At 39.4% G+C, this 15,523-nt stretch overlaps 1 protein-coding gene across 1 annotated transcript; it reads right to left on the bottom strand.

Annotated features, from left to right (window-relative positions):
• Positions 1–7,700: 7,700 nt before the first annotated feature.
• On the bottom strand, positions 7,701–8,737 carry LOC137936147 (homeobox-leucine zipper protein HAT14-like). The gene is made up of 3 exons (XM_068780705.1): positions 8,351–8,737; positions 8,172–8,251; positions 7,701–7,941 (listed from the first exon to the last, which is right to left on the bottom strand). The coding sequence occupies exons 1-3, from the start codon at positions 8,735–8,737 to the stop codon at positions 7,701–7,703; spliced, it is 708 nt and encodes a 235-aa protein (XP_068636806.1).
• Positions 8,738–15,523: the final 6,786 nt, after the last annotated feature.

Genomic DNA, 15,523 nt, shown 5'->3' with positions numbered 1-15,523 from the left:
TGGAAAATAAACTGAAAATCTTTTCCGTCAATATATAACTTGCAATATAAAAAAAAAGAATTATGGAGTTATGAATTTTAAGGGGAAAATGGGTACAAGGATTGGAAAACATTAACGTGGAAGAAAAAGAAGTACACAAAATTAAACTAATAGAGTTGATAGGTAAGGAAAAGGTCACATTATCTCTATGGGTTGACCAACTCTAGTACAAACCCTATGAAAGAGAAATAAATTCATTGACTCGATTATAATTAAGTACAATGAGCCACTATTTATAACAGAGAAAACAAGTAGAATCATATTTACCCATATCCTAATTACACCCAAAGTCTAACTCTTAAAGATAAGTTCTAGAATAATTAAATAATTGAACATAATAGAAGATTAAAATAACTAAAATACTTTTAACATCGACAGTCTTGTAGGGCTTCCTCCCATGATACTTCTATAAGATTTCTCCATGTTAATTCTTTCTCAGTGAGAGTCATGTAAGGCTATTTCATACCCACTCTTCAAAAAACTTCTTCCAATGAATTTATAAATCAAAATCTCTAACAATGAATATTCAAATTCACTATCAGAGGGCAATGTTTCTTTCCCAACAAAAACTTGATTTTCAATGGGAAAGCATAAAAATATAATTTATATATATTTGAAATATTTATTTTTGTTTAAATTTTAATTATATTTAATAAAAATATAAATATAATCAACTAAATTATGAAATCAAATGTATACAATGAAATACAATATTATAAAAAAAATTATTCTTCAAAGAGGTACTCGACCACCCTAAATTTTAAAGAAAACAGTGTATTCTTTTATGAAGAATATTAAATAAAAAAAGCTTGCTAAGTAAATGGTGATTCTTTGGCCCCAAATTATGTTGTCTTTATTTGAACACCATATAAGGAGTTGCTGAAATCCATGCATATTTTGAAATTTTGACTTTCATGACCACCCATAACCGAACATTGAAAAACATATAATAAGAAACCCTTCCAAGCTTTGAAACGTAACCTTCTTATTCTACATATTCATGTCCATGATCCTCTGGCATCCAACAGTCATCATTTCTAACTACGCCTTCTATTCTTTCAGCAAGGGGAAGGTATAAGGATTGGACTGTGACAGATGGGTTTCAGTCGAGGGGAAAAGGAGTTTGGCATGGCAGCACAAGACGCTGGGAGATACAAATCTGGAACCAGAATAGTAGACGAAGAAGAGAAGCTACAAGAGCCCTCTTTCGATGAGACTCTTGAGTGTTGGGGCCAGACCAGAAAGGAAAGATACTTGAAGATATGCCACTGCTCACCTTCTGTATAAACCTCTCCTAATTAGACTGGACATTCGTGGAAGAATATCTCGGAAATCGTCAACACACATGGCGGAGACCAGTTAAGTTTCTCGGTAGTTTTGCAGAAACCTATGTGTGCCCCCATTTCATTTTCCACTAAATTAATTAATTCATTTCGGGGTTATCCAAATTCATGAATCTAAGGCTTTTCTTCTAGATCAGGAGACGAATATTATTTCTACTTGTTTTCCAGTCTCCTAATTCATAACGCAGAGGAAGTTCAATTCCTTAAAGACCTGTTGGCGTGAATCAGGCCTCAATGAAAGCGAAAATATTCCTGCTTAGGGTATGGTATAAAAACACAGTGGGAAATTAAAATTGATAGAGGGCCGACAGCTGATCCGTCTCTGTTGGAGAAGCCAGGTATTAGAATGTTATTTTTTATTATTTTATAATATTTATATTTTTACCCTTTTACCCTTAGTCATTGTATTTAACCCTAACTTGTAATCTGTAAAGTTACGAATCAGAAATCAAATTTTATTTTTCACTGTTCGTCTTCCCGACTTCGCCTTCCTGACGATAGAGCTCAACGGCTCTTTTCCGTTTGAGGTTTCAATATGGTATCAGAGCGATCAATCCTCATTCTCTGATTATCTCCGGACGATGGACCTCTACTCGTCCCTTTCCCCAAAAATTTCGGCGATTGGTTTCGGCCATCAGTTTTTCGACAGTGGCTCACTCCGTTGATTATTTTTCCGTCTGGGTCGGCCATCGGCATCCCGAAAAAGAGTCTGGTTCCGTTACCGAGAGGATGGATTTCGGCGAAGATTTTCGGCCTTCGGCGTTCTGCAGCGGCTGATTTCTCCCTCCGTTGGCTCCGTTGGTTATCTCCCGGCAAAGAGGTTAGCTTTCACACCTCTTCTAATTTTTTTTTTCTCTTCGTCTGGTTCTGCTACTGATTAGATTTCCTGTCTGGGCGTTTCTGTTCTTGAGGAGATACGGAACTGTTAGCAGTGGTATAGGCAGTGGTCGATTGAATTTTTTTTGAGGCGCTACCTAACTGGCTGGGGAAAATATTTGGTTGGATCTGTTAAAAAAAAATTTCTGGCTGGTCGCGAAGATACTTTTCCGCGCAGCATTCACGGTTGGCCTTGAGGAAAATATTTGGTTGGATCTGTTTGGTTGGCCGATTTGTGTTAAGATTTCTATTGGATTGGTGAATTTTTTTTGGCGTTGCATTGATGGACTGCTTCGGTCAGCACTCCATGGAGACTTACCCATCGACGACTGCTCCCGATTATGGTCGTCGTACCAGTGCGTCTCATTCCATTTTTGAAGAACCATCGAACCCATATTATATTCACCACTTGGACAGCCCTGGGCAAGTTCTTGTCTCGCAGCTGCTCACCGGTGAAAATTACATCAGTTGGAGTCGTGCGATGTTGATCGCCTTATCCGTGAAGAACAAAGTGCGATGTCGATGGTTACATACCTGAACCTCAAAGTGCTGATCCTATTTTGCTTAACTCTTGGACCCGGAATAATAACATGGTCCTCTCTTGGATCCTAAATTCGATTTCCAAGGAAATCTTTGCGAGTGTTATCTTTGTTGTTTCTACCCGAGAAATTTGGCTCGACCTTCGAGATTGTTTTCAACAGCGCAACGACCCGCGTATTTTTCAGCTTAAACAAGAATTGATGACCTTGCGTCAAGACAAGGATTCTGTTAGCACTTATTTCACCAAGCTGAAAACCATTTGGGAAGAACTAAGTAATTACCGCCCTAATTGTTCTTGTGGGACATGCTCGTGTGGTGGTGTTAAACATCTTACTGATTTCCACCATATGGAATAAACTATGTCCTTCTTAATGGGACTTGATGACTCTTTCTCCCAAGTTCGTGGTCAGTTGCTTCTCATGGATCTGATGCCCCCTATTAATCGTGTTTTTTCTCTGGTTGTTCAAGAGGAACAACAAAGGAAGATACTCAAGCCTCGGGTTCGCATACTCCTACTGACACGATGGCCTTTACAGTTAAATCTGGGAAACCAGCCATTCATAAACCTGGCTCACAGTCCTCTCAGAGATTCCAATCCACTTACAGTGCCCCTCGGAATCTGAATTACAATGCTCCTCGGAATCAGACTTACAGTGCTCCCCGGACTCAGAACAAGGAAAAATATTTTTGTACCCATTGCAAGATTGCTGGTCATACTATCGCTCGTTGTTTCAAGCTCCATGGCCATCCGCCTGGCCCCGCAACCAAAACCCACCAAAATCCTCATGCTGTTGCTCATCAAGTTTCTATTGCTGATGATAGCCAAGGCGCTCCTTCTGTTGGAAGCTTTGTTCAGAATCTGGACCCTACTCAATATCAGCAACTCATGTCAATGCTTTCTACACACCTGCATAGCTCAGCAACAGTCACTACTACTCCGACATCTTCTACATCCAACTGCTTGGCAGGTACTTGTTTTTCTGTAACTTTAAATCCTCTAATTTCTTCACCTCAGTCATGGATTGTAGACTCAGGGGCCACTAGACATATCTGCTCTCACGCTCATGTTTTTGTTTCCTTGGATGCTATCCCACACACTACTATTATTTTGCCCAATAACTCTCAGTTTTTGGTCCACTTTGCTGGTGATATTAAATTGCATTTTCACCTTATGCTTAAAGACGTACTGTTTGTTCCTCAATTCAAATTCAACTTGATCTCTGTTAGTGCTTTAGTTACTAACTCTGGCCTCACAGTAAGTTTTCTTCTTGATTGTTTTGTTATCCAGGATCTCTCCACCCAGAGGACGATTGGCAAGGGTGACAAAATCCAAGATCTCTATGTCTTCCGTGCTCAGAATTTGAATTATGTTTCTCATGTTTTTGTTAACAATATTTCTACCCATGTTTGGCATAATAGGCTAGGACACATTTCTTTTAAGAGACTCGATTTTTTGAAGGATCAATTAAACTGTGATGTAACTAGATTACATAAATCTGATCCTTGTTATACTTGTCCTCTTGCTAAACAACGTAGATTATCTTTTGAATCTCATAATCATTTGTCAGCATCTCCCTTTGATCTTGTGCACTATGATATTTGGGGACCATATCAAACTGTTTCCTATACTGGTCATCATTTTTTCTTAATTCTTGTCGATGATTGTACTAGATTTACTTGGATTTACCTATTGAAGACTAAATCTGATGCTGTCTCTGTGATACCACATTTTTTTAACATTGTTTCTACGCAGTTTAATGCCAAAATCAAGGTTTTTCGATCTGATAATGTACCTGAGTTATCCTTTGTTGACTTTTTTCAAACTCATAGAGTTTTGCACCAGTTCTCATGTGTTGAAAGGCCTCAGCAAAACTCGGTTGTTGAACGTAAATATCAACACCTTTTGAATGTGGCTCGATCGTTGGTTTTTCAATCCCGCATCTCCGTCCCTTTTTGGACCGAGTGTATTCTTACTGCGGCCTTCTTAATTAATCGAAGCGGCTTTCTTAATTAATCGAACTCCTTCTCTCTTACGCCATAACACCCCCTTCCATTTGCTCTATAACACTTCTCCTGATTATTCTATCTTCCGCGTCTTTGGCTGTTTTGCCTTTGTTTCCACCTTAGCTGCTCATCGCACCAAGTTTCACCCTCGTGCTCGGGTTTGTGTGTTCCTTGGTTATCCAGCTGGTGTGAAAGGTTATAAATTCTATGATGTAGAAACCAAACAGGTTTTTCTTTCCAGAGATGTCGTGTTCCATAAGGAAGTTTTCCTTTTCCATACTATCACACATTCAGATCAACTTAATGATCCCTTTCCTGATTTAGTTTTGCCTCACTCCTCCCTCCAAACTCATCCTTTTCCCGGCCTCAATTCTTCCCCTATTCCCGCTTCCCCCGTTATTTCTGATATTTCAGTTGCTGGTCATCCACCTCATGATCTTCCCACACTTGTTTCTTCCTCATCCGCTGGTGCTCTTCTTCGCACATCTACTAGGAAGACTCATCCACCTCATTACTTACAGGATTATCACTGTAATTTACTTGTTGGTTCTCCTCCATCTGTTCCACTCTCTCAGCCTTATCCAATCTCTAACTCCATCTCTTACCATGCCCTTTTTTATTTCCACAAACACTTTGCACTCAGTCTCTCTTCTCAGGTTGAACCTCAATATTATCATCAAGCAGTGAAGTGTCCTGAATGGAGGTTGGCTATGCGTGACGAGTTGGCCGCTTTGGAAGCAAACCACACCTGGACCGTCACTCCTCTGCCCCCTGATAAACATACCATTGGATGCAAATGGATTTATAAAATCAAACTTAACTCTGATGGTTCTCTTGAGCGCCATAAGGCTCGTTTGGTAGCTAAAGGCTATACCCAACAAGAAGGTTTGGACTTTGTCGACACCTTTTCTCCAGTAGCCAAATTAGTAACGGTGAAGGTTCTTCTTGCCCTTGCTGCCTCCCATGGTTGGCATCTTGCTCAACTTGATGTCAATAACGCCTTTTTACATGGTGATCTTTTTGAAAAAATCTATATGGATCTCCCTTTTGGCTACCTTCAACAGGGGGGGTCCTCTTCCTCTCACAACAAACTGGTTTGCAAGCTTCACAAGTCCCTTTATGGTCTCAAACAGGCTTCGTGCCAATGGTACTCAAAATTTTCTCACGTTTTAATCACCTTTGGTTTTCTTCAATCGAAATCCGATTACTCTCTTTTCACCAAAGGACATGGCTCCTCCTTTGTAGCCCTCCTGGTTTATGTGGATGATATCATCCTTACTGGCCCTTCATCTAGTACTATTACTGAGCTCAAACATTTTCTGCATACTCAGTTCAAGCTTAGGGATCTTGGTTGTCTTAAGCACTTCCTTGGTCTTGAAATTGCTCAGTCCAAGGCCGGTATTGTGCTTTCTCAACGCCATTACACCTTACAATTACTTAAAGACTCAGGTTACCTAGCTTGTAAACCCACTAGTATTCCCATGGATCCCAAGCTTCCTTTAACTGCCACTGACGGTGACCTGCTTCCTGATATAACCCACTATCGGCGGCTTGTTGGGAAACTTCTTTACCTTACTTTATCTCGCCTCGACATTACTTTTTTCGTTCACAAGCTCACTCAATTTGTGGCCCAACCCCGCCTTCCTCATCTCCAGGCAGTACATCACCTGCTTCGTTATCTCAAGACCAGTCCTGGTCAAGGTTTGTTGTTTTCTTCTACTTCTTCTTTGCAGGTACGCGCTTACTCTGATGTTGATTGGGGATCATGCCTTGATTCTCGCCGATCTATTACAGGCTTTTGCATCTTCATTGGTGATTCTTTGGTATCTTGGAAGACCAAAAAGCAGACCACCGTCTCCCGCTCCTCCGCCGAAGCTGAATATCGAGCTCTTTCTTCCACTGCCAGTGAACTTATTTGGTTACAACAACTTCTTCAAGATTTTCAAGTCAAAGTTGACTATCCTGCGCTGCTCTACTGCGACAATCAAGCTGCAATTCACATTGTTTCTAACCCTACATTTCAAGAGCGCACCAAACATATTGAGATTGATTGTCATTTTGTTCGTGAACGTGTTACTTCGGGAGTCCTCAAGTAACTTCCCATTCGTTCTCAGTACCAGCTAGCCGATATGTTTACTAAACCTCTCCCTTCTACCCACCTTTTTTCTTTGTTGTCCAAGATGGCTGTCAAGGACATTTACAAGCCACCTTGAGGGGGAGTATTAGAATGTTATTTTTTATCATTTTATAATATTTATATTTTTACCCTTTTACCCTTAGTCATTGTATTTAACCCTAACTTGTAATCTGTAAAGTTACGAATCAGAAATCAAATTTTATTTTTCACTGTTCGTCTTCCCGACTTCACCTTCCCGACGACAGAGCTCAACGGCTCTTTTCTGTTTGAGGTTTCAATACCAGGAAGAAGAACAAGAAAGGAATAACCCATCCCAAAACGGTAACACAGTGAGCCATCATACCCATTAAACAAGGACAGCATCGGTACCGGAAGGTCCAAGGATTTGAATGTCTCCCCGATGTTATGAAACTGGCCTACGAGTCTGTCACCCTTCATTAATATCACACCCCCATAAACAAAATCGACATTTTCCTTCTTCCTAACGGAAACGTCTTTTTGCAGCTTAATCTCAAATTAATCGTCAGAAAACTCTCCATCCAGTCGACTGTTTAACATATAACATAATGGATGTTACAGGAAAGAGGTTTTAAAATATTTTTTTTCTCGTCCACGAACACTGAGAGGAAGTCATTTGTTTTCTTTCTTACGTGTACATATTTAAGATATTAATGCTGATTAATGGATAATATACACAGATGAGTTTTAAAAAATGTTGGATTTTCCGTTTAACATGCCATGGATGAATCTTTCATGACACCCTAAAGCTTTGTCTTGGAAACGTCATAGGAATTGTTGCAGTCGACGGGCGCCACCTTCTCGCAGGAGGGGCACATGGAGACGTTGGTTGGACCTCTCGGCAGCTGGATGTAGAAGGGGCTTCCCTGCTTGATGGACCTCAGCTCCTGTAGCTCCTTCTTCAGTCTACGGTTCTCGTCGCTCAGACTCGCGCAACATTTCTTCAAGAACTCGCAGTCCACTTCCGTCTTCTTCAACTTGGTCCTGGAAAGAAATTTGAAATTTATTTAGCCGAGTCGTTAGATTGATGTGGCTTATCGTTCCTACTACGATCCATTGTTTTCTACAGAAAAAAATTAAATACGACAAGAGGATGAAACCGATCGAAAGGTTTGGACAGTCCACCTCCCACCTAGATCATGAAACGGGTATAGTACGTGCGTCTACTTTGTTTTCAGCTTGAAATACAGAGACCTATAAACCGGTAATCCTACCTTGCTCGACGATTTTGAAACCAAATTTCAACCTGACGAGAACGTAGATTCAGCTTTGCAGCCAATTCTTGTTTCTGGGTCTGGATTCCAATTTGAAATTAGTCGCTGTTACGATAAGATTTCTATTTTTGCTTTCGGTCAGGGACAAGAGATTAAAAGAAAGAACGAGGAACAATTACCGGAGTAAGGGTTTTGTGCTCTTTGAAGCTCTCCTCCAGGAGTGCTGACTGCTCTTTACTGAGTCGGAGTTTCTTTCTCGGAACGTTGCTGCCATTATTCACTTCGTTGCTGAAATTCCTATTTGAGTATTCCTCCTCGTCGTCGATAATCTTGGAACTTGATCTCTCGACGTCCTGCTCATCGGCCGTTTTCTGTGTGTGGGGTGGAAACAAGAGATGGAACTTGACCGGAAGCTTTGTTTCCCGATCGGAGCCGGCCACAGCGGCTGAGTATTGTGCCGAACCTATCCCCAGAACCAGACCTGTATTGCACAAATCTTCTTCTTCCATGCTCTTTTTCTCTCCTCGAAGACAGTAATGAGGAGATGAGAAAGCTGTGGCAAGCATGGCGCTTGTACGTTTGCAGGGTAACATATCTTTATATAGTAGAGAGAGAGAGGTCAAGAGAGAGGAAGCGAGGGAGGGGGCGTTAATAGTTGATGGAAGGGAGAGAAGAACACAAATTGAATTCAAGAGTAAGAGCGTACGTTGGAATTTGACACGATGGAAACAAAACCCCCAGTCCCAGTCTTGCATGGGGGGTGGGCTTAACCCCACCCGTTTCACTCAAATAATTTGGGATTTTACCAAACCCACTTGATTCCAATCCTAACCCAATTTTATTGACTTATATAACTTTTTTTATTTATGCAGTATATAATTGTTTAAATTTGATTATTTTTTTAGAGCTTTTATAACTAAATGAATACCGATTACGCAATGGGTTAGGACACAAAAACAGGGTCGAAACGGGGCTAGGATGGGGGTTGCAGATTGGGTTGGAGTCAGGTTATTGGCGTAGATGTTCTTTTGGATTTGGGTTTCGAAGTCGGGTTGGAATTGAGGTTTGGAGTTTCAAAAAACCCGACCCTAACCCAACCCCCTTAAGGCTCACCCTTGCACATTTTAGCCTCACATGAGTTTTAGATTCTAAATTAAAAGCTTTTTGATGGTGGTAAAGAGGTTTCCCAAGTAATTTCTTGTATGAAGCTAGCTATTGACTTCTTCCCCTGATAGTATTGCATTCATTACTCCCCTCCTCTTGCTTTTTGCATTACCATCACAATTTAAAAAAAACTGAAAGTGTTGACCGTCAGGGTGGGAGAATTTACATTAATGTATAAAAGAAATGTAAAAATGAGGATTGCACTTTGAGTTGAATCTCTCTCTCTCTTTCATCGACTAGTGGAAGTGTCTTAGAGCATAAGATAGGTCCAATAGAACACATATCATACTCAAATATCATATTAAGTTGGGTTTGAATCTATCTCAAAATGATTAACTAGATAAAGAAAGCATTTTTCCAACTATTAATTACATAATTATTCTTCTTACTTTGCTTGTATTATTTACTAACAAGTACAAGAATATTTGTTGTACTATACAAGCTCTACCCTAAGATTGATTCTCCTCTTTCTTCATGGTTGTGATATGTTAGTTAACAAGCATCTAATAAAACATTATCATCAAATTTGGGAACGTATCATCCCTTTCCATTTTAAACTATTCTCATTGATCGGTCTATATATGGTTATATTGTGTAGGGTTGGCATTGGGGGCAGATTTCATAGAGAACCCGACCCGAAAGCCTTGGGGACAAGGTTTTCCCATCACTAAATAGGGCGAGGAAGGACTGAGGGAGGGAACGCCACAAGGATTTAGGGTAGGCATGGGTTTCTTTGAACCTGACCCATAAGGTTAAATACTGTTAAGATGTAAGACCTTGATTTAGATTGTGTTGGCTTCCATGGAGAAGAGAGAAGGAATAAGAAGGTGGAGAATAGAGGTAATACTGTTGATTTCAGGTTTCCATGCTATAAGGTCTTCAACTTAAGGTAATGGAAGAGAGAAGAAAGAAGGAGAAGAAGAGAGAAAGATAAGAGAGAGGACGACTAAGAGAAGCACAAGTTGAGAAGAGAGGGAAGGAAAATTAAATTTGTGGACTTGTTTAAACCCTCCTCCTTAAGCTTTATTTATTGATGCTAAAAGTACCAATATTATAAGTATACCCTTCACCCTAGTAGGAGTAAAAAATAGACCAAAAATATAAGATAATTACAACAATGACACCCAAGTTTGCCTATATCTTCTAACAGTCCAACTCAAGCTGGTGGTGAAAAGACATCACATGTCCCCAGTTCAGTACATGCAAAGGAGATCACCTTGGAGTTAACTACCTTTGTGAACATATCAGTAAGTTATGTGTGAGTTGAGACATATTTAAGACTTATAATAACTATGCACCTTTTCTCTCACAAAGTGACAGTCCACCTCGATATGCTTAGTTCTCTCATGGAAGACTAGGTTGGAGGCAATGTGGATCTTGTCACAATGAAGTTCCATCAGGCCTTCTTTGTGGAATCCCAACTCTGCTAGAAGAGATTTAATCCATAGAAACTCGCTTACCGCATGTGCCATGGCTATGTATTCTGCTTTTACACTAGACCTTGCAACTACATTTTTTTTACTCCTCTATGTAACCAAATTGCCCCAAGTAGAGTACAATATCTTGAAGTAGATTTTCTATCATCTGGTGATCCAACCTAATCCGCATTGACAAAATTTCAACATTGAAATGACCATGACACTTATATAGAAGCCCTTGTCCTGGTGTTTTTTTCAAGTACCTGAGAATTCTCTCCAATGCCTACCAATTAGACATATGAAGTTTATGCATATACTAACTAACCACACTGATTGCAAAAAATTATTTTGTCTAATCACAGTGAGATAACTAAGCTTTCCAACTAGCCTCTGGCACTTGCCCACATCAACTTCTTCTTCCGAGCCAACACATAATTTTATATTTGTCTCCATAGGGGTATCAGTAGGGCGACATCACATCATTCTTATTTCTTTAAGCATGTCAAGAACATATTTTCTTTGTGATAAAATAATACCATGTATGGATTGAAGAACCTCAATATCAAGGAAGTACTTGCGTCTCAAGTCTTTTGTCTTGAATTCATTGCATATCATATCCTTGACTTGACTGATGTTATTGTTATCACTACCTGTCAAAATAATATCATCCACGTACACAACAAGTAGTATCGTACCTTTCTTAGTATGCTTCACAAATATGGAAAGGTCAATAGAGCACCTTGTAAACCCGAATCGAAGCATTGCTTGACTAAACTTATCAAACCAGGCCCGTAGAGATTGCTTCAAACCATATGATAATTTTTTAAGGTGGCATACCAACTCCCCCTCAGCCACATATCAAGGTGGTTGCTGCTTAAAAATTTCCTCCTTAATATTGCCATTGAGGAAGACATTATTCACATCTAGCTGAAAAACATGTCATCGAGAGTTAGGAGCAAGTGATAATAAAAGACGTACCGAGTTGAGTTTGGCGACTGGAGAAAAAAGTTTCCCCATAATCAAATCCGATAACACCAAGTATTGTCTTTAGCCATGAGTCGGGATTTAAGGTGGGCCATAGTGCTATCTGGATTCTATTAGACAATGAATACCCATTTACAGTCCACCGACTTTTTGCCAGATGGTAGGGGAATGTTGAAAGATATGGTGGACTACCATTTTATACAAGAAGATCTTATACACTATTTGCAGCAACCTGGGCATTTATGTTGTTCTATCATCTCTAGATTGAGGGAGATGTTGGAAGATGGGCCCAAACCCAAACAACCAAGGAAGGCCCACATGTCCAAGTGTGTGGAAGATGGGCTCAAGCGTACAAACTAAGGAGAAGGCTCACATGCACACACAATTATTACATGATGGTAAATAAAGAGTCATCTCACAAAGATGACACTGATGCAATTAGTGTATGATTTATGTCTCTTATTCACTCTTATTTGGGTGAAGGGTATTCTTGTAATAATAGTAGTTATGATATCTATAAATACAACTTAAGGGGGAGGGTTTGGAAAAGTTCATTACCCTAATCTTATTCATCATTTTTCCAAATTCGTCATTCTTCCTCTTCTCCTCCTAAAACTTTTATCCACGACTCTTCTTCTTCTTCTCATCTCTTAATCCTCTTCGACTATGATTATACATCATAGAATCCAAAATTTTCAATATGGTATCAGAGTGGGGAAAGATCTGAGATGTAAAAGGATAAGAAGATGGAGAAGAAAGGGAGGAAGAAGAAGAAGAAGAAAGAAAAAGAAAAAAGAGGAGTTTCTCATTTTTCCTAAGTCTTATTTTTTAATTTCTATATTTCATTCGATGTTTCACTCTCTTGCCATATTTTTAATATAGCAAATTATATACCGTTGGAAAGATATTTGAGTCTAGTTTCCAACTAAAACAATTGTTGAAATCAGATGTTTCTAGAAAGAGAAATCGTCATATGAAGCATCAAAGGTAAATCAGTAGGACAGTTTCATGCAACAGCAGAAAGCTTAAACTTTCAAGCAGTTTTATGCCATGAAGACCAAGACTTTTTATGGAGAGATATCGCGTAGAGAGGAGAGAAAAGAAAATGGAAAAAAGAGACTTTAGGCTATGTGAGAGGTTCTTCCAGGAAATTGAGAAGAGGAAAGCTTGATTGAAGTCTTCAACCAAGACCCCCATTTATACTATTTCCATTACATATTTAGAAAAATTCCTCAATCAATTAGGATCCTTAATTACATCAATCAAGGAAGATTGCCAAATCTTCCGACTCAAGTGATGAGGATTCCACCTCGTGTGATGACTCATCTTGCCACCTCATGTAGTGACTCATCATACCACCTCATTTGGGCATGGTGGGTTTGGTCCTACCTTCTAACAACTAGTAAATAAGAACTTCCATAGAGATGGCATAGAATTATAAATATACAACTTGTTGTAGGTTTTCATATGTCTTTTTTCTTTTGAAGCATATAACCCTAAGTGCATTATAGTCATTGAAAATACATTCCCATAACTATAAATATAAGCCATAGGGTAGAGCATTCAAACATCTTTCTCTTAGCTGAAATTTGTCCCTTCCTCCTCTCTCATTTCCTCTTCCTTTTCTCCCTCAGTTTATTCTCTTTTTCTATCCAAGAGCTCTCTCTCTCTCTCTCTCTCTCTCTCTCCTCTCTTCTTCCATCTTCTCTCTTCTCTTAGACACTAGTAATTATGTGAAGAGGGTTCAAGAAATCAATAAGTCTTTGCTCCATTAATTAGTAAATGGTAAATGTGTAATAGGTAAATTTATCTGAATACCTAACAAGATCAATTTTTATTCTATTTAAAAATGATAAAAAAAATAGGTAAATAAACTGAAATTAACACGCCTAATTATATGAAAAAATTGTCCCATGCAACAAAGAAACGGGGAGGGAAGCGGTTGCCCCATCCTCTCTCTTTTGGCACCAATGGGGAGGATCTCCCACCCTTCCCCCTCCAACACAAGATGGAGAGGAGGGTTGCAGCCCCTCCTGTACTAACAGGATGAGGAAGGAATTCGGACATCGTTTTTTTTTTTCTGATTAAAGATAAGCTGCCGAGAAGAACAATTTTACAATTAAATGCGAAGACGAAGAATTAAATTTGAGAAAAGGAAGTAAAATTTAACAAAACTCCCAACTCTTTTGCGACTTGAATATTTTTTTCTTATTGAATGTATATATCTACACAGAAAAATTCATCTTTTCGTTCACATATAATATGAATAAATTCATGTAATATTAAACAAGAATCTTATCCACTAGCTGGTGGAATTCAAAAACCACAAGAAAGAATTATTCCAGACTATATGATGAGGAAATATGGGGAATAAACAATTTAATAATTTCATTCTACTTTAATTTTCTTACGAGGTGGCGAGAATGCAAGAAAGATGGAGGCAAGATCACGTGGGACGACGAAGAAAACTTTGGGCTGTGAACCGGATTTTCGCTTGGCCGGCAGTCGTGGTTTCTTCGGTGCTGGTGGGCAGAAAAGCGGTGGATTAATCGGGTGTGCTACAGACTTGGGCGTGCTAAATTCTTCTCCTCCTTCTCCAACAGCATCTCCAGATAGATCTCTCTCAACTGTCGTTTTCACAGGTTTGATCGTCGGTAATCCTTGAACCAGTTCGAGACCCATAATTCTAACCAGAAATATTAGAATTCACCACGGTAGACGAACAAATATCCTCGGTGGTTACGGGCGACGGACAACAGAGAAAAAAAAGACGAGTGCAAAATGTAAAGCAGAAGAGGGGGAATGTCTGTTTATATTTGCACAGGGGAAGAGAGAGAGAGAGAAGAATAAAAGGATGAAATCGATGTGATTAAAAGGCAGTAGAGAGAGGAACTGCGAACAACCCAGACGAATGAATAATCGGAGTTGAGAAAGGTTTCCGGGGTGGAGATGAAGCTTGAAGAACGAAAAGAAAAGAGAAGGCGGAGGTGGAAACAGCTTTCTCTGTTCAGTTTCCAGTCACAGTTATTTAAGTTTTGAGATGGTACAGAAAAAATCTCCGTTACGGAGAGTCGGTCCAGTGGCGTGGTTTTGTAATTTAAGTGTTAGATTAAGCATCACTGTCGACCCGGTCCGGAAATAGAATCATCTTTTCCTGGAAAGTTAGAACTCGTTACGTGGAAATATTAGAATCGTTCTTTTTTTATTATTATCGTAGCCCGCAACCCAGTTGGCCCACTAGATACTGGATTAGTGGGGCCCGGCATTTCGGCCCCACCGAAAATGGCTGTCACTTCTGAAATTAGACGTGCAACATAGAATGGTATCCGATGTGACATTAAATATCTATAATTAAGTCTTCAACATCAAGTTCTTGAAAATGATAAGAAGTTTATGAAATTACAAAAGGGCCCTTAAAGGGGCGAAAAGCTGATGAAATCACATGGTTTTGTTGGGTTGGGAAGACTCAGAGCAGTTTATGTAATGCTCCCTCTTGCTCTCTCTCTCACTCGATCTTTCAAGGCAGAAAAGAAAAGATTATGAGGTGGGTAACGAGTGGAGGGAAAGAAAGGGAAAAGAGAGATGAACTGATTGGATACAGGGAAGAATATGAAAACTAAAATAATGGAAACGAAACTGTGAAGGAAAGAAAGTAACAAGGATGAAGATGAAATTGAGTGATCATCCCGCCTCTCTCCTGTCGCGATTTTTTCTTCCAACTTCAAAGATGAATGAAACGGAAAATTTTCTTGTCCATAATTTAAACATTAATAGTGACAGATAAAT

Source organism: Aristolochia californica, unplaced genomic scaffold (genome assembly GCF_029961685.1).
Source record: "Aristolochia californica isolate CCGP_79_NKW_82.1479 unplaced genomic scaffold, dmAriCali1.0.hap1 SCAF_7, whole genome shotgun sequence".
Lineage (NCBI taxonomy): Eukaryota > Viridiplantae > Streptophyta > Magnoliopsida > Piperales > Aristolochiaceae > Aristolochia > Aristolochia californica.
This window is presented reverse-complemented; position numbering and strand designations above follow the sequence as displayed.